General features: G+C 40.3%; 1 protein-coding gene across 1 annotated transcript in view; it reads right to left on the bottom strand.

The window, feature by feature from the left end:
* Positions 1–24656, bottom strand: part of wdr11 (WD repeat domain 11) — a 56106-nt gene that overhangs the window by 14449 nt on the left and 17001 nt on the right. Inside the window, exons 9-20 of the mRNA XM_032523654.1 lie at positions 23348–23448; positions 20393–20569; positions 13368–13452; positions 9952–10058; positions 7220–7295; positions 5754–5862; positions 4804–4925; positions 4009–4156; positions 2342–2448; positions 2029–2143; positions 636–807; positions 290–398 (exon numbers count right to left, since the gene is read on the bottom strand). Coding sequence (XP_032379545.1) covers positions 290–398; positions 636–807; positions 2029–2143; positions 2342–2448; positions 4009–4156; positions 4804–4925; positions 5754–5862; positions 7220–7295; positions 9952–10058; positions 13368–13452; positions 20393–20569; positions 23348–23448 — 1428 coding nt within the window. The remainder of the gene's footprint in view (positions 1–289; positions 399–635; positions 808–2028; positions 2144–2341; positions 2449–4008; positions 4157–4803; positions 4926–5753; positions 5863–7219; positions 7296–9951; positions 10059–13367; positions 13453–20392; positions 20570–23347; positions 23449–24656) is intronic.

Below are 24656 nucleotides of genomic sequence, written 5' to 3'. Positions count from 1 at the left end.
AAAGTTTGCTTTCGCAGTGCTGTTTATAAAAGATTTTAATTGGGTCATGACTTGAATTTTGACTCCAGTCCTTTCAGCTTGGTGTTGCATATTCTCCAATAAGTTCTCCATAAGTTTTTGCTTTTTTTCTGGGAGTTCTAGGGCTCATTTCACAGTCCAAAGACATGTCAGTTGAAGTTGAAAAAAAACTAAAATTGACTCTAGTAACACTCGTGACATGATAAGAGGAGATGAATTTAGAGTGGACACATTTATGGTTGACTTGAATGGTTGTAGAGTTGAGACTTACACTTGAGTGATGTCCATGGTGAAGGTTCCTGACCAGGGCTGCAGCAGGAGGAAAGCCTTGAGAGTGAGCGCCGCTCGGGGCACCAGCAGGTAAGGACACCACACTGGATCTGAACATATTCCCCATAGATCAGAAAGATGACAATTTTAGGCCATGGCTGTTAATGCCACCACAAGTAGTATTACATCAGCTGTCATTATGTACTGCAATGTGTAATTGGATAGATATTTTAAAAAGCATGTCATTTCTTAAGCATAATTCCTTAATCCAATCAATTTCCCTCCTTAAACCTCTAGATAAAATTTGTCTTTCATTCCATTCAAACTCTCTCGTTCCCCTGGCTCACCAGTCAGGTCTTGCTCATCCATGCGGTAGCTGGCGGACTTCATTGCCATTTCCAGCACTCGGACACAGCCGTCGTCAGAGGCCAACACAACCTTGTCTGATGTGCACCAGTCAATGTCTAGGATGCGGTAGTTCACGTTGCGCCCGATCCGCATGCTGCTCACCATTTGGACCTGCAAGCGGAGAAGGGCCAAGGTAGTTTATCTCAAACTGTCACCTAAAAGCTTCTTTTAAAGCATCTGCAACAACTGTGGGGAGATGGTGGGAAAATTAGCAATTTCTCTGCAAAATTCAAAGGGAGAAAGACGCAGTATGAGATGATTTTTGTATCAACAAAAGCCTGTTGGATCAAATACCAGAGGATGGAGGCAGCTGTACACTAATTTATGTGGCGTATAGCATGACACAGACTGGAGGACTCAGTGGACAAACATGCTTTTCAGAAGGTGTTCTACAAAACTCTCTCCCTGGCTTTTCCCAGGGCTATATGGGAGCCAGTGTAACCCAGCTGTCAGCAGAGCACTGATGCATTTCAGAGATCTCTCCTGCTCTTCTTCTCCTCCCTCAATCTCTCCTGTTCCACCCTTTTTTTCCAGCCCTGCAGCATGATCCATCTGTTATCTTGCTTTTATGACTGGGGACTGAAAACTTATCTCAGCTCCCCTTATGAAAAGACATCCCTCCACCCAGACAATAGAGCTCCAGTGGGATCCTCTGCCTCTACGTCACGCTGCCTAATACAACTGATCTCCTATCTGCGTCCACATCAATCTGCTTTTCAATTTTTAACTCAATTATTGTGGCTTGGATACAGATAAACAAAATAAGCCCAGTCTGTGACATTAGACCAAATGATAAGGTGTAGTGCAAGACGAGGTGAACTGAAGACTGTGCAGAGAGAGGACTTTCTGGATGGCGATGTTGACGACTTCGGTAAAAAAAGTTAAATTGGAAGCGAGGATGCTTGTTGCTTACAGTAATCAGGATCACCCATCCTACAACGGTTGAGCTTATATACATGTCAGCGACAGCTTTTAGGGCTTGCTTTTGTGTGCAGCTCACTGTAATGATTCTTTATAACAGGACAATTACAGCAAATATACTATTACCACAGCATTAGTTTGACAGACATTAGTTAAATGTACCCCATCACAATATTTTAGTTCTTCAGTGCTATGCAAACCCATTCATTCTGCCACAGCAAATCTGTTAAACTGCTATGAACTTGCCGACCGCTGCAGATTTTGTATTGTTATACAAGTGTATGCACTGCAGTCAGGTGATGCATGCTGGGAGTTTGTAGTGTGTTACAGTATAACAAACCTATCAATTTTTTTCACAATGGCATATCATCAGCACCTGCCAAAGGTTGTTGGGTGTGTGAATAGCCTCACCTCTTTGGTGTCCCAGACCTCAGCTCCATCGGTGTACATGACCAGCAGCTTCTGGTTTCCCTTCCCCGGGGCGAAGCGGATCTTCTTCACCCAGCCACGATGTGTTGGTATTCCCCTGAAAGCATCAGCATTATTTTTCCTTCCTAGCCAACACGTGTTTCTTTCCCGTTGGGGAAATGCAAAAACATTCTTAGGTTTATTTTTTTGTATTTTATCGATATATAGATAAATGCTTTGGAGAATTGTAGGTAGTAATGTACAGTGTAGTAAATGGCCTTAAACTAGCATAAAATGTTAAGAGTTTAGCTTTTACCTGGACAAACGAGCTTTGAGGTCCCAGAAGTTGAGATTGCCGTCAACGTCCCCGAGCACCAGGGTGTCGCCTTTCCAGGCAATGCAGGCGATACTGCCCATACTGCCCTGCAACACACGAGGAACGCACATACTCAGTGAGAAGAGCCAAGGGAAAAATGAGGAAGGATTGCTACACATTTGACCCCTGCTCAAAGATTCCCAATGCATTCTTGCATTGACAACCAATAGTTAAGTAAACCTAAACATGTAATGACCATTTTTAACAGCATGGCTTGATTTAAGCATCGTTACTGTGTGGATTGTTTTCTGTTATTTACAGACGCAAAAGTATAGAGTAAAAATGTTACAATCTCCTAGCTTTCTTTGTTTTTAACCTTCAAGTACTGTGGCAATCTTAAAAAAATCATCACAATCACATTCATGATCCTCCTCCATATAATTTGAGGATAGACATAAAAATAATGATGTTATGATGTTAACATGTGTAATACAGCTGACCAACGGGTCGTTAAAAAGTGCAAGGCCAACAGCATAAAAACGCCTTCATCCTCTACTATAAAAACATCCTCCTCTTTGGCGAGTGGTAAACAGGCACAACATCTGAGTTTAAGTGAGGCTGTGCCACAAGACAGCATGCTGATGTAAAGCTCACCTTCACTGTATGTAGAGCAAGATAGGACAAAACTTTTTAAGAGAGTTTCCGTCAGTTTCCTCACAGAGATATGAAGATCTTCTATTATGCTAAAAGGACTGTAAAACCTTTTGGGTATGCAAATCTTTGAGCAATGAATCCGTAGCAGTCACAAAGATAAGGCTTTAAGAATCCCCAGGTACGCCTCTAGTGTCTGCCTGTGTGGTGTGAACAGATGCAGTGAGTGGGTAAAACACAGGCTGTCTAACAACCTCATCCGCTGCTCAGTAATCAACTTGAGAATCTGATGTACTACAGTGGCTTTCCTTTAGAAATACTGTATGGTATAAGATCAATGCAATCTCGAATGCAAAGAAATGGGTAAGTGTTTGTGATGAGAAGGTATGAAAGTGTGCTGTGTTTATTGACAAAAGATGTTGGCAACATCAACAACAAACAACAGAAGGGGCTATCTAATTGACTCAGCATGACTCAGCATTACAAGTCACAACTAGATAATGAGTCTATGAGAGATCCTGAAGACAAAGTCTTCTAAAAGACTTCTCAAACAATAGCTTTCTCTGGGGAAAATGGATGCTTGGGCGACTAAACACATTTCTTTAATCAACAACCTCTTTTATAAGTGGTGACACATCAACTTGTTAAGTCATCAAAACCTCCAGCTGCTATATTACCACTGCATCCTGTAGTCATCCAGGTGAAAGAAAACCTGTCATCAGTAATAGCTTGTGCCTGTTAACCAGCCGGGCCATTAATAGCTTGGTTCCCGGGGGATGCTTTACAGGTAAATACAGTGACACTTTCTCTCCCCCCTGAGCCACAGACACATTCTGATACAGTTGAGGGAGCATGTGCAAAACATTACGGGGCAAACTGATGACACACTCAAAATCACACACTTCAATTGGCCATTTGTTCTCGAGCAAAAAGAAAAAAAGGGGTTCAAACTGGCAAAAACATAATGCTGTAAAAGCTGTAGCACATTATGTTGAACACTTTTTGTCTGGACTCACATCGGGTGGAATTCGTGCGCCATCTTTGACTGTGTTGCCCTCTACGGTGATGTGGTAGACCTGCCCATCAGTGTCAGTGAATACAAAATGCTCCCTGGCTGAGATGGCCTGGCTGGTCTCTGACTTGCTCTCTGCATCCTGTAGGAGACTGTAGTGGAGAAATGTGTCAGGGTTTCGCACTCTTTTCAGTCTGACGTATTTTGGCTGGACATGGGTGTCTTGGTATTCTGCAGCTGACATTGGCAAGGCATTACCACGGTCTTCTAGGCCAGGAAGATTGAAAGATGTAGAGAAGCTCAAGTAATTTTAAAAAGTATAAATGGTAATTTAATTAAAAAAATAACTACATCTACATATAGGTCAGCTTCACTTGAACTCTGTGACAAGAGAGGTTACAGTTAGCTTAAAGTTAGGGCTGAAATAGGTAACTAAAAGTAATGGACACATGGCTAAAACAGCTAAAAGTAAAAGATAAATGTCTGAAATAAATTGCTTAAAGTAACCATATGGATAAGTTATTTAAATAACATAGGTAAAAGTAATGGTTGGACAGTAGTTTCCTGAAGTAATGGATAACGGTTGAAATAGTTAATTAAAAGTGACAGATAAACGGACAAACTGACCATTGACAGTTAACTGGATAAAAACATTATTGCAACAATATCCGCTTTTATATCATCCATAATGTTAAATAAATAATACAGTTTAATATGAAATAAACAACTCTGCCTTTAGGCTTTCAATCTTGACAGAAGACTCCCAAGAACACATTTCTGAAGCTTTAGAAACGCTGACCTGATGACTGAGGATTCAACGCTAGTCTGCTCGGCGTCTGACACCGTCTGCCGAGCTATGGCCTCCCTCGCTGCCATCTGCTTCTTCTTCAGACTCTTCAGGTTGTGGGATGGGGACCACTCCTGTTGATACACACAAATACACAGGGCTGCAGTTTACTGCAACAAACCCAGACTAACACATTTGCTGGCAAACCAGTACAGTGCAAAAGGCCCATATAAAGAAGAGTAGGAGGATTTGTATGTGTGTGAGTAGATGCTCACATACATGAAAGTGGTACTGTAACTGCTGTAGCACTATGGCTACAGTCTGGTTGACTCGAGATTGTAATGAATATGGAAATGAGACAGCAATATGGGGCTGGGGGAGGCCAGCATGTATTATTAAGGTTACTGGCGTTTTTTATATGCGCTATGGAGGATTTTACAGCCCCACTGTAAAGTTTGTCCAGCATAACTCTACTTTTATGAGCATCTTACTGTCAAGCCTAATAATCAAGCCACCGTGCTTTGCTGAGCTTGGGGAACATTTTCAGACTGATCTTTTAAATGGCCCACACAAACACAAGAAGAGAAAGGGGTCAACAAGCATGGGAGACTGTCAACATAGGGAAGAGTCAACAATGGGTGTTCCTACAGCACTGTCAGTGTGTTTCATTACAGGAAACATTTAAACTGGAGATGGTCATATATGCAGCTGTGAATTTAATTGAGCATGAAAATAAAGACTTTGTATATTTATGTATGTATGTATGTATGTACTGTATGTATGTAATGTATGTATCTGTGTTATGTTTAGAAAAAAAAAGAAAAGAAATTGAGCATACCTAAACATGTCATTACTGTTATATTTTAGTGTCTACAGTAATGGTTTCCTTGTGTTTCACGAGCATCTCAGTATTAAGGATGGGTAAAGGACACATATTTATTTGTATATAGATTTGTGAGTACCAATGCAGTAACAGTGGGGAAGTTCTTCGCCATCTCCCGGAGTAGAGTCCCCGTCCTGGTGTCCCACAGCTCCAGGGGTTTGTCTCTGAACACCACAACCAGGTACTGTCTGAGGGTGGACATCACATACACATACATTCAATCAAAAGACAGCAAAACACACTGCTCTTGACCCCACTATAAAGGTTATTGTGGTAGTTGTTTTTACAAAGGGTCTCAACATCTTTGGTTGGTTGGTTGACTTGATCTTAACATGGAATGCTGAGCCTGCCACCTAATTAGCAATAGGGCTGCACAATAAATTGCAATGTTATTGAAACTGCAATATCGACTAGTGAAATTGCAGGGGGGGGGGGCAATATTTGTTAAGGCAATATATGTGTCAAATCATTCTGAATTAAGTATTGTGGTATTGTTAAGTATTGTGGTGCTGTGGTGCTGTGGTCCTAGCCTTGTATTATACAGATCCACGCAAAAGTATTTTTTATTTTAATATTTTTCAGTTAAAATGAGAGGAATACAACATTATCATTCTCTCCAATATCAATAATCATATCTCAATAGTCTTATCAGTCAAAATAATCGCAATTAGATATTTTCCTTATATTGTGCAGCCCTAAAATTGACAGTATGAATTAAAGTTTATATGTTTCAGAAAGTTTGTTTTGTGTTTATACTGTACAATGAAGTTTTAGATTTAAGAATGCTCTCAAGAAAGTACTCAAAGTAGCTAAATGCAACAAGGATAAGTTTTCAAAACCACCCCCGCTTTGTGTTTAACTCTGAAACCATGCTGTAGGATCACAGCTGTTTACAGCAAGAAATAAATGAGCAGCAGGAACAAGCATTTTCTCGCAAATATGAATTAAATATTCAGACTAGTGATTTCAAATCTGGCCAAGTAACAAGCTCCCTCTTCTTAAAAAGCTACCATGCAGTTTGCTTAAAAGCAAACATCTTAACCTTCAGCTGCTGTATAGGAGAAACACAGAATTCAACAGTGCAACAACAATGCAGCTCCTCAGTGAGCCAGTGTGTGTGAAAATATCTTACCCTCTCTCTCCCTTTCACTAATGGACAACCCCGCGGCCCTTTTGTGTTTCTGAATATACTAGTAATAAAAAAGATGCAGCAATGATGAATACTTGAATGAAAAATGACGATCCAAAACACTGCAAAACATGAATTCCTGCAGATCTGTGTTAAAATGTGTCTGTTTATCAGTGTGGTTACCACAACACCTCGGTAAAATGCAAGCAAGAGCAATCCACCCTTAAAAATATGAATTATATGGTATGTTCAGAGAGTGAAGGAGATAGAAAGAGAGACATCTGTGATAGTGTGTGGGTGTAAATTGTTTAAGTAAATGTTTGTGTTTAAGTGCGTATCGCAGGTAAAAGCATTAGAAAGAGCGCTGGTGTTGGTATTTGGTTTTGTTTGGCGGTGGGGAGAGCAGGACGACTCACTTGAGATGAGACACTTTAATCATCTCAATGGGTGGCTCATCGTTTCCTCGCTCGCCTCTGAATGCAAAGCATCTGCCTGAAAAACACAACAAACAGAGAGAGAGAGAGAGAGAGAGAGAAAGTGAGCATGTGAGGGAGAGGAGGAGATGATGTAAGGCACAAGACGCCGGTATCTCTACTTACACCTGTGAAGAGACTGACTGATCTCATTTCACTTTAGTGCTGGTTGCGTCCGGGTCTCAACATCGCTGGAGCAGGATGAGCAAACTGCCACCTGCTCTTGTTCCTGCTATTCATTTGCAAACTTTCCACCCAAGGGCAGACATTATGCAGAGCATCAAGGTGCCCCTTTAAATGAAACAACAATGCCCTTCAGGTATCCTATCACATTTGCCTCAGGAAGTGCTGGTGTGGTGCTTTGGGATGAGAACAGTTTTGATAAGATGACAGTTGCTGTGTGTACCAGAGGGGATGAAATAGCTAAGCATATGGTGTTGAGAAAACTTGGGAGACCTGTGGTGCATTAGAGAATTTACAGCCCTTCTTCACCATGTCCTATTTTGTTTCAACAGTGTCTATTATTTCACTCTCCAAATCATCAAGCTCCTATCAAATGTGCCTTCACAAAAACACACGTATCAGCGTCCTGAATACAGCCATAAACACTCAAATGGGGTCACATTTTCTTCATCTGCAGTAACGGGACGAGGGTGGGCTTTCTCACAAACCGCCAGGACTACTGTGGAGGATTACTGGAAAGACATCTCAGTGCTGAGCTGATAGCACCGGACATGATCATGCATGTATAAATATGGTAATTATAATACATGATTATCTGTACGCATCCAACATATTTATACTGTGTGTAAGGCAGTAAAAAACTGAGTTTACTACCACATCTCCAACCCCAACTTCCCCCGGTTATTGCAGCGAACAGAAAATCTTTTTATAGATTCAGAATATATCCTTTTTAGAGCAGCTGCTATCATTGCTGCAGGGACCACGTTTCACCCCATTTGAGAAAGATGAGCGAGGAAGATGATTTCCCATCCTAGAGTCTCAAATCTTATTGTCAGAAAAAGAACCTCTTTTGTACAGTTTTGAGTACTTGTTTACATACTTTTGCTAAATAAATAAGAATAGTAAAAATAAGCTCAAGTGACGGTAACAAAATTGAGCAAATCAGCCTGGAGTCAACAAATCTGGACTAGGCTTTTCCAGGTGTAGCAGTAATGTAAAAGCTGCATGGTACACTTGTCATTTTAAAATCTAACATTGATACATTGTATGAAACATACTGTTAGAACCTATCAGCAAGTTAGTAGGCTGACAAACTATACCATTCAAGTGATTTAAAAAAGAAAAATCTAAAAACGTGATTTTTTTTGTCTCTCTACATGTAGAATGCGTAACCTGTAAATAAGATATCTGCAGAGTTCTTAAAAGGTGTATTTCTTGGTTTTGATGGAGCTTAGCAAGCTGTTCCCCTTTTCTTTCCCTGTCATCTTGGTGCTATGCTAGGCTAAACACGTCCCAGGCCTATTGTATCTCGGTCCTGAACGTGCACAGATTAAATTGATATTGATCTTTTCCATCTAGCTCTTAGTAAGACAGCAAAGCGTATTGGTGTGAAGAGGCAAACACACAGGCGTGTGTGTGCATCAGAGACGTGAGCCATGACACTGAGATCCCCACAGTCTGCGTGCACCGGCAATCAAGAACATCTCGGAGGATCTCAGCCACTTTCACTAATTTGAACTTGCAATCTGTGTTTATATGCTGTCTGTTTATAGAAGGATGGTTATTGTGTAGTTATTTCTGATTAATATTATTATTATAACTAATTCTATTTTTTTCTATTTTTAATACTTAATGTATATTTTTTCACCTATGTTTACTTAACGTGTATTTGTGTTATTCTGATGTGAGCTCAGTAATATCTATCTTAAAAAACAATTAAGTATATGTGTGGTGGAAAAGTGTGCCAGCCTGTGACCAAAGCTAATGTCGTGGGCTGGTAACTTTGACGACTCCGCTGCTTTAGAGACTAATTAAATTAAAGTGACTTCCCCTCGTCTTTGTTTTGAATGAATCAGGGATCAAGGCTCTGTGACCCAACCATTAAAGTGCCCGTATTATTTATTGTGCCCAAGCATCATTTCTAGAGCCAAAAGTTAAAAATTAAAGTGCACATACATTATGTGTGTCCAAGATAGCATATTAATGATCATCTATCTAAACTAGAATGCTTTTTTTTTTCCATGGAAACATTTGCCGTCTCTTTTCTGACCTCTCATTCCTTCACCCTTAAGTTACTTTTCCAGTTCTCTTGGTGCAGTGTAGTGATTCTATAGACCTGCCGCTTGGCAGGAACCCATTATAGGATCTCATTTTCAGAGCTAGGCATCCCTCGGAAGTACCCTAACACGGTTTAGTTTGGACCTAATTTGGAGGAGTGTGTAAGTATACACTGAAAGAGAACAAGAAGAGCCGCTTAGAGAACGCCATAGACGCAGAAAGACAACAAAGAGTGAGTCAGAGAGTGAGAGCCTGAAGTGTCTATATTCTTTGTTGAGGCTGCAGAAACTTCAAGAACAAAATAAAAGTGCAAGTTGATAGCCTTAGGTACAGGTGAGAATATGTGTCCGTGTGTGTGTGTGTGTGTGTGTGTGTGTGTGTGTGTGTGTGTGTGTGTGTGTGTGTGTGTGTGTGTGTGTACACACGCCTCTTACCAGTAGGCAGGTTGACATGCTGCAGTTCATTTCGCACCAGGCCCATGTTGTTGGGGGCAGAAGTGGCAAAAGATAGGAAACTGGTTAGACTCACCCATTCAATCCCCCTGCAGGAAACAAAACACATACACACACACATAGGTTTTATTTAAATGAATAATAATGTTGTCCAATATTTGCAGTGTAGCTGTCAAATATTCCTCCACTACATCAAAGCACACAGCGAGGTAAATGACACACCTAAAACGTCTACAAAATCCACTGCGAAGGTGGAAGAAATGCAGAGCAAATCAAGCCAGCTAGTGTGAGACGTACATATATTTGAGAAGCGGGCCCAGCTAAGGGAGCACCCACTCTACGGTAATGAGATGGTAAAAAGCCACATGATTAATTAGTCGATTTCCCCACTAAATGTAAATGAGATGCTAAGGAGCAGGGCCTCGTTTGGCATGGCTGTGCTGGAGCAAGGGCTGCTGGGCTCCTTTATTTGAAGCACCACTGCACTCTCCGCCACCAAAAAAACGCACAGGTTTGATCTTAATGTATTATGTCACAGCACTGGAAAAAACAGCAGTGCGCTACATGAGCCTTTACGGGAAGAGAGAAAATCTAATGGAAGTGTTTTCATGAGAAAGCGCTGATCTGACACCACTGCGCTGATGCAAATGTCTGGTTGAATGTTGTGTTTTATCTTCATTTTTAACTGTTTGTCCCGTTTGAAAAAAACATGAGGGGTTCTAACACACCTCAGCAGTGTGCAACATCAAGCTAAACAGTGTTGAAGTGTGTTAAACATTAGGCCCAAGGTACAGGAGTGTTGAATTTTCACAACTGTAGAGCAAACTCACAGTGACAAACTGACAGTAACACCAGTAACCCCATAGAGAAGACCATTGCCTAATCCCTCACTTTAACCCCCACATGCACACAGACAAAGGGGGCTACACAAATGTCAAGTACTTGATGCTTGTGGTTGCATAGCTTATTATAGTTTGTTGGAGTTGTGCATTCGTGGAGACCAACTTCTCTCATTAAGGAGAGCCAGGCTTTGCTTGATCGGATAGTGTTTGCTCCCAATCAATCTCTTAACAGCATTAATTGATTCAATCTCATGCTTAATTAATCCTGGTGAAATAGTTTTGCTGCTCGTTGGTGAATACTAATGAATGAAGCGCAGCCTGCTCTTTGGTGATGTTTGGCTTTTGCATTGTGGGTCACTCAAAGGGCGGTGCAGCATTATGACTTTGATGCTTTTTGTGGTGTGGCCGGACCATAATTAAATAATACATTGTGCAGAAGCACAGCCAGACAAAAGGGTTTAATGTATGACAAAACCACACTGAAACAAAGCTTGATTTACATCGCGCACATTGCTACAACTGATCTTTTGTCCTAATTGGATAGAAAAGCCTGTTGCTCAATGTTAAGTAAGTGCTACTGTATGAGTAATTTGTAACCAATCACACAGTTCTGAAAGCAAATTAATCGATAACTGTAAAAGACAAAAACCAAATTAACTAAACTAGTGTCTTTTTAATTTATTTCCGAGCACATATATAGACATATGTGACTGCATAGCATAGGTCCGGGCGATATGGAGGAAATCAAATATCACAGTATTCTTGACCAAATACCTCAATGACGATATTGCGACGACATTGTAGGGTTGATACTTGGTGCTTTAAAAAAAATGTTATTTACACAATGGGATTTTTGATAAATAATCAGAAATGACTGGTAGAGCGGGTAGAGGCATATAATAGAACAACTAGAACAGTCTGCTGAGTTCAGAAAATGAGTCACTTTACTGTAATATAGCCTTTAAAACCAGGAAAAGAACACTTCATGCCATATTATAATATCCAAAATCTAAGACAAAATCTAGTCTCATATTACGATATTGATATACTATCGATAAATTGCACAGCCATGGCATACCATGTACTTTGATACATGACTGATGGGTTCATTCATTAGCTACTGAAATTGTGAATTGGCCAGAGGTTAAAGGAACATTACGGGAGAAGCCCGAACATTTGGCTTGATTGCCACCATTAAAAAAAGGAATATATGAGTGACAATGGGAAATGATATTTATCTGCAGCATGCACTTCACCCAAAAATCAATAGATCTTTCTCCCAGCAGACATTCTGACTCATCATAGCAGGAAAAGGGTAAAGGTGTAACTAATTACATTTCTGTTGGCTCTGTTCTGCTTGGGTGTTCCCGTGAGTCAGCATTCACAATACCAGAGGCCTACATTAATGTTATTAGTTACACATGTTTGGCAAGTCAAAATGTCTCCTGTGAGAAAGTTGTATAGAGTATGAACTGAGCTTGTTTAACAAGTTCTTAAAGTTCTGTTGAGCTCAGTCACAAGTGTTTTTTTCTATTTGTTACAGTTAACTGGAACACTTCTCACAACTCTTCTTTTTGTCCCTTACTGTGTCTAAGTGTTACATCAGCAGCTTTGGGTAGATCTGCAACATTATATTAGATCTTGCACCAATTTATTTCATTTAACGCACCAACTTCTTCTCTCTACCCCAAATAAACACAAAGATCCACAAACACAGAGTAAAAAATAGGCCTTTTAATGCCATTTATTGGGTTGTTGTGATGAATTGATTTGCGAGGTATGCAATGCTAGCCCCATTTTTTCAAGTGTATTTAAGCTCCCTTTGCGTTCACACACACGTCAAGAAACAAACTGATCATCCAGTTACTTGTTGACATAAACATATGAAGGCAGCTGTGCAGTATTTTTGGCAGCTCATTCGAGACTGTGTAGTTTTTAAAAGGAAATATGCTCTGGCTTGATGACATAGTCTGTGGTGCCAGGATCTTTCTGTTATCCTTCAACACTGTACATCATAGGTAACTATATTGTCACTTAGCAACATTATTACAGTGGCCTTCATGAGTTGATTTAAATATAATATTTTTACTACCATCTTGAAGTCTGCACTAAAATCACAGTTGTGATATCATTTTTTTTAACTTTAGCTACTTTGTACAGCGCATTTTACAGTATGGATACCTTGTAAAAATCTCTGGATTCTTTACATTTCGCTCTGGTTATCGTCTTAATTTCTTCGATTCAAGACAACCATACACAGCCGAGGTTCAGATGAAACCCCCATTAAGCAAGCTAAGAAACACAATAGCTGACAAGGCACTATAATTATGTGATGCCAATTGCCTCTGCAAACTTTAATGAGCCTAAAAACAATCAACACAACATCAAGCCGCCTCGAGCTGATTAGCTGGCCACTGGGGTTCTTTTAACGTGTAGTTTTACCGATATTTCATCTAATGTGCATGAGTGCATAGTCTTGTTCACCAATGGGAACGAAACCACTGACCCTGGAAATGTTCTGCTTGTACATTTAATCCACAGAAACAAGAATCTTACCTGACTTCACAAGAGTGGACGCTGAGATCTTTGTGGAGAAGACCACTAGTCAGGTTAAAGACCAGTACGGACCCATTACTGGTGCCTGAGAAAAAGAAACAGAGACAAAGAATAAGAAGTGTGAGAAAGACACAGAAAGACGAGAGGTCACAAGGCATAACATTACTTATCTTAGCAGCATCTACCCTCCAGCAGGAACAGAGAGGCGGTGTCAGTGTGCGTCAGTGTGATACCCCTCTGTGATCCCTGTCACTGCAGTACAGTAGGTGTGGATCGCAGCACATTAAACCCTGTGTCACTCAGCTCGAAGCCTGGGAACATTGCACTGCATTTCATCTGCTGCTGGGAAAAAAACAGCTCCATCCCTCCCGAAACTGAACCTGGTTAGATACCGCAGGTGGCATTTTACACTGTGATCACCAACTCTGAGGAGCTTTGACTAAGTGACGTTGTTTTCACATTTGTTCATACTATAACAAAAAACATCACACTAAATTCTACTTAAGTTATTTTTTATGTTTACCAATTAGGTAAAAGTATTTACTAGACCAAGGTCAAATTAACTCAAAATCGAATTAAAACTATTTTTTGCATGCAAGATGTAGGGAAGGTACTCAGTGACGGCCCAGTTCAAACTCAGAGTTGAAACAAATTAATATTGAGCTTTGCTCAAGAGTATCCTGGTAGTAATGATTGTAAGTACATTTGCATCTTAGGCGGATTTAATTTTTTTTACATTTTGTCTCTGGGCTCTAAAGGCTCTGACACACTAACCCGTTGGCCGACCCTCGGCAGAAACATCGGTCGGACTGACCAGTCTCCCCGAGTTGGTCAAAGAAGTGCCTCGGAATACACCGACACGACGCGACATGAGCATTCATTCTGCGTGTGCATGAGACGTAATACGTCTCCATAACAGCAGGCGGCGCTAATCTGTATTGTCGCCCAAGACGTGAAAACCGGCAGCAGATTGGACAAACGCATCACATGGCTCTGGCTTCTCCGGAATTTCAAAGCCAGACTGTCACGGCAGCTCCTTCAGAATATAAATTTATATAAATATATAGATAGATAGATATTGATCCCAATAAAATGGGAAATTATAGTGTTAAAGCAGCAAAATCAGTCACAGCATAGAATATAAATATAAATTAAATACTAGGATACAATATACATAGATACCATATACCTGAATTAATAATAGGATAAAATATGATCTCATATTTTACAAAAATAGTTCACCAAAATGTGTTTCTGAAAACATTTTAAGCGAGAAGTAGGCCATGCAGTTGCTGAATTTGTCTTCATTTCAGATCGAAGAACGTCAGTTTAAAAGATTTTTGTCAGGTTTTGAAAGGCGTTAGTCACGCTCATCCCCCTTGTCGTTTCTGGGTTAGCACTCCTCCAATCAGATTAGTCATTGAGTGCAACTGCCCGCCTTCAATTCAACATGTCAAATCGGCCCAAATAAAGGCTGACTTCCCCTTCCAGATGAAGACGGCACGGAGCACACCAAACAGACTCCAGTCCCCGACCCACGGCCAATAATCGGGTTGGTGTTTTAGAGCCTTAAGAGTGCATTTTCCTTCCTTCGGCTAATTATTTAATGTTTATTTGTATTATGAGTATTGTGCACCAATTTCTATTGGTTCCTTATCTCGACTTTCAGCTTTTAGCCATAAAAAGCTGACATCCCATTTACATTGTGGAAATTTCCCTCAAATGATTACAACAGCTATTTCACGGTTTTATAGAATGCAATGGGCTAATTTTAGGAGATAGTGGGGAAATCAAGTAGTTGTAACATGCACAAAACAATTGAGGTTATAACCTAGGCAAGGAAGCAGAAAGACGCAGCAATTAAAATAATTACTCAATTTTGAAGCATTGCAAAAAAAACAAACAACTGCAGCAGAAGCGAAAGCAAATTAAAAGTCCATACCCACGTTGCGTGGGAAGTATTCAACAAGGTAAACATATTTATAAGCACATTTACTTGTATAATTATCCTGAGTGGGATGGAGTAGGGCTGATGTGCCCAGTCCCTCTGCAAAGGACAGCTCAGTCTGCACTGGGCTTCAGCCAGACGACTACATGCTGACAACATCTGGAGGTGGTGATAGGCCGTGCCGCATAGGCATTTGTGTGTCCTGCTCCCTGTGCAGCTGATAGATGGCGTGTACAGTAGTGTGGGACTGTAGGATGTTTTAGCAGGGAGTCAGGCAAACAGGAGAGTGAGAGGATGGAGTTAAACATGTATACTCCTGACACTGATTTCCCTCACAGCCAACGTTTGTTTACTTTAATCAAGATGATCAAGAAGATGCTGCCCCTCCATTTGATTTGGTGAGAAATGGAAACTGTTAAAAACACTTGACTCTGGGACAAATACTTTACATATGACAGCAAACAAAAAAATGGCCTCTTTACTCACAACATAGGACGTAAGAATCAAAAGCCAAATTCAGATGTGTTAAGACAGACCACTCAAAAGATGCAATCTATACAGGCTATTCAGACTTGTTGTGGTCAAATGTGACTTAGATTTGGGTATTTACACAACAGTTTGAAGAGCAAATAACATGGAATGTGATTTTTTTTTTTTTTCTGACACTGAACAGACAGCTCATGTTTGCCAATGTGTTTACCATATTAATATTTCTTTTCGGTATTAGGAAAAAGAAGTGACACAGTTTTTGCAATGACCACATTTTAGAAAATGAAACAAGTTGCTTCATCATAATGAGCAAAAGATTGGATTCTTGTCCTGATGATAGGAATCAATTTCTTGTATTGAAATTAAATTGAATAACAATCCTAAATATGTTTCATCAAGCACAGCTGATGACAGAGCTCGACTATCCGCAACTGAACTTTAAAAAAAAAAATAGACTATTTTGTGGACTAAAAATGAAACTCATACTCCCTTTGACAGACCACTGGAGCTTAGAATGAGAATCAGTCCATCTGAGAATTGTTGCTTTTTGAGGAGCATGCCTCAGTAGCTGCCTTCATATGAGTACATTGGTGTTTATTTCTCAAATTTGACCAATTTATATATTTCTTTGTGTTAATAGATTATTGCACTCTTAAATGCAATTTCATTTTGCAGATCCAAACAATCCAGCAAAGAACAGCTGTAGGGCAAGTGTGGATTGATTAATTAGGCACGCCATCCTCAGACGATTAAGAATCAGTGACATTTTTTCCCAGTGTTTGTGTACATGTCACTGAAAAGGAAGGATCTCTTGATGGAGCTGTCGGGTCTCACAAAGATTACAGCTTTTTTAGACAGGAAACCAGATAGCATTGCTTCTGGGTAGCTGGTTTGGCTGCACAGCTTCTGTTACCTTGCCTCTGTGGGCAAAGAGCACACAAGACTGACAGAGGGGCAAAGTGAGAGACAGAAATAGAGATAACAGAGACGGAAAACCCTGCCTTCTGTCTAAGTAACTGGCAATTTAAATCCCCATTGCTTTCACACCATCAGCAGTGAGCTCATCTCTTGTTTTATTTGCAAAGAGTGGAAGGTGTAAAAACTTGGTTTCCTTGGCTGTTCCTCCGACTGGTGTCACATCACTGTGACTCAATGAGTCCCCCTTTTAACTCAACTACACATTAGGGGGAACCCTGATGCAGACGGGAACAGAGGCCAAGAAAGAGACTGAGCTTGATCAGTCTGAGCTGTATCGAGCACACACTCACCCATGGATTGCTCTGGATTTAGTGATCAGGTGTATTCTCTGGCTCTCGGTAAACAAGAGAGGTGACAGATGCCGACGCCTGCCAGAACACCTGTCACAGTACCAACCTCGGCATCATTACTGAGGTGACAACTGCAATAGTAAACCAAGAATGTATATAATTCATAAAGCCTGACAGTGAGACCAAGTAGCAGATATAAATACTTCAAATGTGGCCATTTTTAATGCTATAGTAACTTCTACCTTGTTACAATAGTATCAATCCTAACTGTGCTAATACAAGATATTGGCTAGAAATGAAAAATACTAGTCTCGAGATACCATATAATTAAACATACTCAAGCTTTTGAATCACCTGGACATCCCCTCCACCTTTCAGCAGTTATGTGCCCTCTATCTAAATCCCCAATGTAATTATCCAGTGGCCCAAACATACTATTCACAAGCCAGCTCATAGGAAGTGGAACAAAAAGTCCATTTCAATAATGCAGCTAAAGAATGTTTAACTACTTGACTCTGCAAGCTGACTATTGAGTCCTGACAAATGATGTGCATACAATACTCAATTGTCCTGTTCTAGTTTTAGATTCAGAACGCCACTGGGAACCAGCGGTGCCAAGTCAACCCCACACCATCTGTGGCGTGATGAGCCCCTACTGCACCCACTCCAGAATTCATACAGTAATTGGAAATGGCAGGTCTCTGAATGAAAAGCCTTTTTTAAATGTCCGCTGTTGACAGAATGGTGGTTGTTGTTTTTCAGGTAGTGACGCGCCTTCACTGGAAACAAAACCCACCTGAGACCAACCTGTGCATATCAAATGGAGAATAACAGTAGTCATTTCTTTAGGTCTTTTAGAACTGCTTGTCATTAAGTAATAATATGGAGTGAACTTAAAGTGTGAGTAAAGCAGAAACATTGTTTTTAAACACATACGACATGTTAGAAAAGGCTTTTTGAAAGCAAAAAAAGACTATAGACTATGTGGTAATAATTAGTGGAGTTAGACTGTTGAACATTTCTGTGTCCCGGATTTTTGGTGCTGCTAGCGTCTCAGATCAGAGAATACTGCTTATTTTTGCACGATTTTGAAAAATAAATGTATCGACTTAGTGAATTTTTTAATTATTCAAATCTGGCTTCACATTTTCCTCTAGTGTCACATATTTAGAACACATTTATTTGTGCTGTACCAGGACTTTAAGAGATCTCTGTGTCCAACCATTGTGGACTTGATGCACATATCAAAGTCACGAAACGACCCGGTGCAAATGGTTTTAAGATGTGTAGGTTGAAGGTGTTATTATTCATCTGCTTGTCATTGGGTCTGTGGGAGGCGATGTATCTTTGAGGTATGATTAATTTATTTGGTATATGTCAGGGGACTGAATGTAACCTATTTTTCAGCTTAATAGCTAAACTGAAGGTGTGCTGCATTGGGCAGAGAACAGCAGTACGCCTGGCCCTTAAATGGAATTTGGTGCACAGGCAGAAGTGTGTGCACACACACACAGGACATATACACACACATAAAGCGACAGACAGACACATTACATACACATTTCTGCTCTTAAGTTCCCATTTAAATTGAGACTCTCTTATCTAGCAGCTGTCTTTGGAAAATAATGGAGGCTGATATTTCAGATTAACTCGATGCCTTTTGCATAATTTGCTGAGACCGCACAGTCAAATTCAATGGACTGCTACATACTCATTTTCTGTCTCAAACAATCAAATTCACAGCAATACATTTGTATATTTGTATGTACTGGTGTTTGCCTTTCATTTGAGAAATCACAGCATTTTTAAACTCAAAGATGAAAATTTGCAATTTACAAAAGTGTCAGCAAGTTTCAGAATGCTTTGCAACTCCAGAAATGCAACCTAAATATCTTACATTTCTGGGAATTCAAAGAGCATAATAAAAGACGACATGTAAAGCCAAAATTTAATTAAATGAAGTTATTTACTTACTTTAGGCAGAGGATATGAATGTATGTAATTGTGGTGCTGTGTTGGGGTAAAGGTCTGCTTGGCTTAATGCTTGCCTTCATATCAGTAGCTGTTAATTTCCTGTTTTGTGATGAACCAATGTTTAAGGTCTTGCTCTGCTGCTATTCCTTTCTTATTATGTCTTATTTTTCAAACCCAGACCACGGATGTCAGTGCTACGGGCGTGGACGTGCAGGCTATTAACATGTGTAGTTGCAGCTGCATAATCATCCAGGATTGTGCCCTTCCAAGCCCGACTCACTCACTGGATGTTTTGTGCTCGCATCACTGGGCAGCAACATTTCATAAATCAAACCAGACAAGCTTCTTCTTCTAAACCACCAAATGTGAGGATGTTACAGAATTGGGATGATAAATGACAACCAATGAGACAGAGTAAATACTAAATTGTTAAAAAACAACAAAAAAAGTGATGATTTAAAAGCATGACAGATAGTGACCCCCTGCGCCCCCTGAAAGAACGACCTAATTATATAATTATGCTATATATTCCACACCAAAAATACAGATGCGCGAGATAAAGCTGTTTTCACACATACAGGCAATTCGCTTCTTGTTCCTGAATTAAAAGTTCACCAGCGTATCTGCAGTTTTATTTTGAGAGTTTCTTTTTTTTTTTTATTATTATTTCTTGTTTCCGTCACCTGAGTCCTCTGACTCTGAACAGCTGACAATACATTGACGTTTCCACAGCGCTGTGCCAGCTCCAAAAAACTGAAGAACAACAACAACATTCCAAAAGCATTGGGGATTTGGGAACGCCCCAAACAACTTTTTTGGGCCGACACCCCCCCCCCCCCCCCCCCCCCCCCCCCCCCCGGAAAAAATCCCAGGAGAAAAAGTGACATATTTACACTCTCAAAACCAGGTCTGCCTTCCTTAAAAGGAGGCTACCCTGCATAAAGAGTATGTACTACTTAGGTACTTACTATGTCAGGACATCTCAAAGTCCGGGCCAAGGTCTGCATCCAGACCGGACAGCAAGACAATCCAGACCCAGCCCATACTTATGAACCCATTAGTGATGTTGAATATACAGTAGTGATGTAACAGACCATAAGTCCAGGCTCTGAGATAATGATACTGAGATTCTTGCCATTATTTATCTTTCAGAATACTCCACAGTACTTTGCATTGTGGGATAGATCACACCTCTTTTACAAAGACCAGAACTACAGAATTAAGTAAAGAAGATGTTTTTGTTTTGGAATATAACCCCCAAGCCTGTTAGGGATAGTACCTTGCTCTTCAGGGAGATCTGTGAGCTTGTGTGCGCGCATGTGTGGTAGTGGTGCATTGTTACCTACCTACAGCCAGCAGGGGTTGGTAGTGGTTGATGTTTTTGGTGGTAAGAGGTGGACACATGCGAAGGGCAAAGGGTGGCAGCGGCAGACCAGACAGGAGGCCAGTCAGCAGGAACTTTAACTGGATGTCTTGCTGGTTGGATGATGGAGGAGGAGCCTCACCAGCCATCAAGGTCTGACCTGGAGATAAAAGCCCATTTTCTACTAAATTAACGGAACAATTTAATAATCCTAAACACAGTCAATCTAGCATGCTTAGCATTGCTACAAGAATATGTGAGAAGTGTCCCATTAAAAGCCCCCCTTGCTTTTAATCTTCCCTGCATCTTAACCCAGGGCATGCAATCTGCAATAAATCAATTTTTATTTCTTTAATTATTTCTTTAATTCTTTATGTACAAAAGTTCATATGCAATAAATCAATGTTAAAGCTATGGTTGAACATCGGTTTACAAAATAACAGACATTTTATGAGATAAAAGCTCCAATTAGGATTTTGACCCAATTTACAGTTGTATATCTCTTAATATACACATAATTAGTCAAGCTGGTCAAAGTCCAGAAGCAAAAAACATGGCCTGCATAGCAATGATACTTTAATATTTCCCTATAACATCTCATACTGTGTTCTACAGTATTTTGTATAATATCTGTGGAGTAGTTTGGCTCTGTGAATGTTTGGGGAGGAAGGTTGGGACAGGATTTAGACAGCTACTCCGAAGCAACCATCCGTATGGATCTCTTATTAAAACTGCTGGCAGCAGTTTATTTGTCTGTGACAGTATGGGGTTCACTTGCTTGCAAAAATGTGCATTAGGAACAGGTTACACCATCTCAACCGAGCACAATCAGATGTTTTTGAGAGCCGGCATACCTGGAGCACTATGTGTTACAATAAACAAAGATGCTAGAAACAAATATCAAACGCAAGCAAATAAAGCAAAATGTAAGAAAGAAACACACAGCCTCCCATAGTAGCTCCTGCTACAACTCCAGATGAGGCTGCATACACATGAGACAGACACTGTGTCCTGATTTTGTGTAGGTGGCACAGTGTCATTTGTAGAAGGCATAAGTCGGGACACGAATTCTACACGTCTCTTTGTAACAGAGCTCATTAGCACGCTTATGAATAAAAACTCTCGGCGTGGCTTTACCAATCTAATCCTAAACTGTTCTTTGGCTGAAGTGTTAAAGCTAACACAATTTGACTACAGCTGGAGGTAGCAGAAAACAACTAATATTCTTTGCTTCATTAAAGGCACTTGGGCAGTTTTAACGATTTAAACTTAGTGGTGAGTGGGAACAATTACGCCACAGACCCACGGTTTTACACAGCAGAATATGTCCCTCTACTAATGTCCAATACTGGGCAGTCCTTAAATTTAACACGCGTTTACCAAAAATATAAGCCCTGTGCTGTTTAATACTGTCAAAGACATACACTTCACTCTATTTTCTTTTTTTTTACTGAGGAATAGATTAAATGGCCATGCTTTTCACAATCAGAAAGTAAATGACTACATTGTATGCATTCTAAATGGGCAAAAAACTCCTTTTGTGTATTTGCTGCAGAGCTATTGGGAACCTTCAGGAGTGCAAACGCCGTTTTAGGTTATAATTAGTACGGGTTGAAAAATGAATTTGCTTTTCATATATTGCACCATAATAGCCTTCTTTACATTGGAAATGAAGTGTCTCTCTAAATGAGCATCAGATGAGGTCAATAACAAAAAACAATATATCAATGAAACATAAAGCATACATAAATACAAAAGATTTACCATGTGCAACCAATATGCAATAAAGACAAATGTGGTTTTCTAGGTGGCAGCTCTTGCCTATAGCGCTGATGAGTTTTCTAATGCCCTTCTTGTGTCAGCCAATTTCCTTTTTTGCATCTGTGTTCCTAAATATGTTGCATGTGTTGTTTTTCAGTACTGTACTGTGTACTGTGTGTGCGTGTGTGTGTGTGTGTGTGTGTGTGTGTGTGTGTGTGAGAGAGAGTTTTGGGAGAGACAGCAAAAATCCTCCCCCCATAACTACTACTGCTCCCTCCCCCCAAGGCCCTCAACTCACTGGCACTTTGACCCTCCTTTGAATACAACTGACATTAACAAAACAAAAAAGATGCATCTCATTACTATTGTATACCCATATTCATCTTTTCAACAGAGAGGAGAGAGAGAGAGGGTAGTGGAGAAGACTAGAGAGAAAGAGAGAGAGAGAGAGAGAGAGAGAGAGAGAGAGATGGGAACACATCCTAAAAAGGATGAGACGGTAAAGAGACAAAAGTGAGGAAGGGCCAAGCACTCACGGGACTCTTTGTGCAGAGCCACTCAGGCTAGGGAATAACACTGGCCTGTGTAGTGCACAGAGGAGAACCCAGCAGTCCTATATTAAAGCAGAAAGGGGGGGGGCTTGAGGCCCTAACTGATCTACAATAAATAATAAGAAGGCCTGAAGCAATCAAACACTCACACATACAGTTGTGGTCAAAGGTTTCCATACACTTATAAAGAACATTTACTGTAATCAAATCATTTTGACAATCCTTGTATTTCTGTGATGAAGTCAAATACATTCATGCATTTGGGGTATTTTATAAATTAATCATGGGTCTTCTGAGAACGTGACCAGATCTGCTGGGTCAAAAGTAAACATACAGCAACGCTAACATTAGGTTACATGTCCCGTGGCCATTTTCACCTCAATTCATTTTGGTAGCCCTCCACAAGCTTCTGGACAAATTATTGACCGCTCCTCTAGACAGCGTCGATGCAGTTTAACTAAATGTGTTAGCTTTCTGACACAGACTTGTTTTTGCAGCACAATCCACATTCAGTAGGGTTTCTCTATGTGACATTTTTCCTTGGAAACACCAAACTTTGATTATTGTAGTCCCCAACATGTCTGTTGCTTGCTAGATGGTGTTGATAGTAATGTGTGCGGTCATACCAATCATGCTGTTGAGAGAGAGATCCTGAATCCTTTTCTGGTTTGGACCCAGTGGAGATCCACAAAATGATAAGGGGGTGTAGAGCGGAGAAAGGCCCGAACTGACACAGATGGAGAGAGAGATTATTAATTAAATACAGCACGGCTAACATCTGTTATTGAAACAAGTGAATGTAGAGTGATACATGAATATTGCTTGTGTGAATAATGAATGTGATGTGCCTTTTAATAAATTACTCAACCAGAGAGAGACAGCATCATTCGTAGAGGATGACAGGTCTACTGATTTCTTGTATTGATTAGATGTTGCTCGAAAAAAAATAAATGGATACGATTCCTAGAAAAATGTATTTTCATGACTGCTGACGGTTATGGAGTTTATACACTGAGCAGGTACAGCAGAGTGAAATGTTCCACTCTAAATAACTCTTTTCAATTTATATCCACATGATCAGCAAACCTTGCTACCGCCACGACACAGAGAGGACGTAGAGAGAATTATAATTCATGTCGGTATATCAAACCTGGGCCAAACAATCTTTATAGGATTTGTTTGGGAACACGCAAATGTTAAAACAATCGCAAGACAGCGTCTGATGATCAATTTAGTATAGCGTGAAAGACATCTTCTGTCATTTCAATAGTCCTGAAATAGATTCACAGCAAATCAATTCAAACAAGACTATTATAAGATAATTATCACAAAGCGGCATAAAGCTTGAAGCATTCAGCGCTGCAGATTTCTTTTGTTATCCAAAAATAAATTCTGGTTTGGGCTGCTCTCTCCGCCTCACACAGGAAGTCAACTTAAGAGAGAAATATAAAACTGTCTACTTTCTGCTACGTTCTACAACGTGTCTTGTTTTTATACATTCCTTTAATGACAGATTTTAAGACCTGGACACTTTTATTCTGCATTTACTGCAGTTAGAGGCACTTATTTAAATCCAGTGACAGATGAGACTTCAGTCTCTCTCTGTTTGAACATCACATCACTGTGGAGTATAGTGGTGGTAAATCATCTGATGTCGAATCATGATGAGAGATGAGGAGTATTGTTTTGAACTGAGCCATGTTGGTTTTGATCAAACAGACTCTTCAGAAGGAAACGGATCACTTTTCAGTTGCAGCAAGGGAGCACTCCGTCAAAGGGAAGAGGGGCTCATCAACGATAGCTTACCTCTGTGCACTCCCTACCCACCAGTCACCGAAGACTAAACTTAGGTCAGAGGATTATGTCATTATGTCATTTTAAGACACTGTGTGTGTGTGTGTGTGTGTGTGTGTGTGTGTGTGTGTGTGTGTGTGT

This window comes from Etheostoma spectabile, chromosome 8 (genome assembly GCF_008692095.1).
Source record: "Etheostoma spectabile isolate EspeVRDwgs_2016 chromosome 8, UIUC_Espe_1.0, whole genome shotgun sequence".
NCBI classification, from domain to species: Eukaryota; Metazoa; Chordata; class Actinopteri; order Perciformes; family Percidae; genus Etheostoma; species Etheostoma spectabile.
Note: the sequence above shows the minus strand (reverse complement) of the source record. Positions and strands in the feature narration are given on the sequence as shown.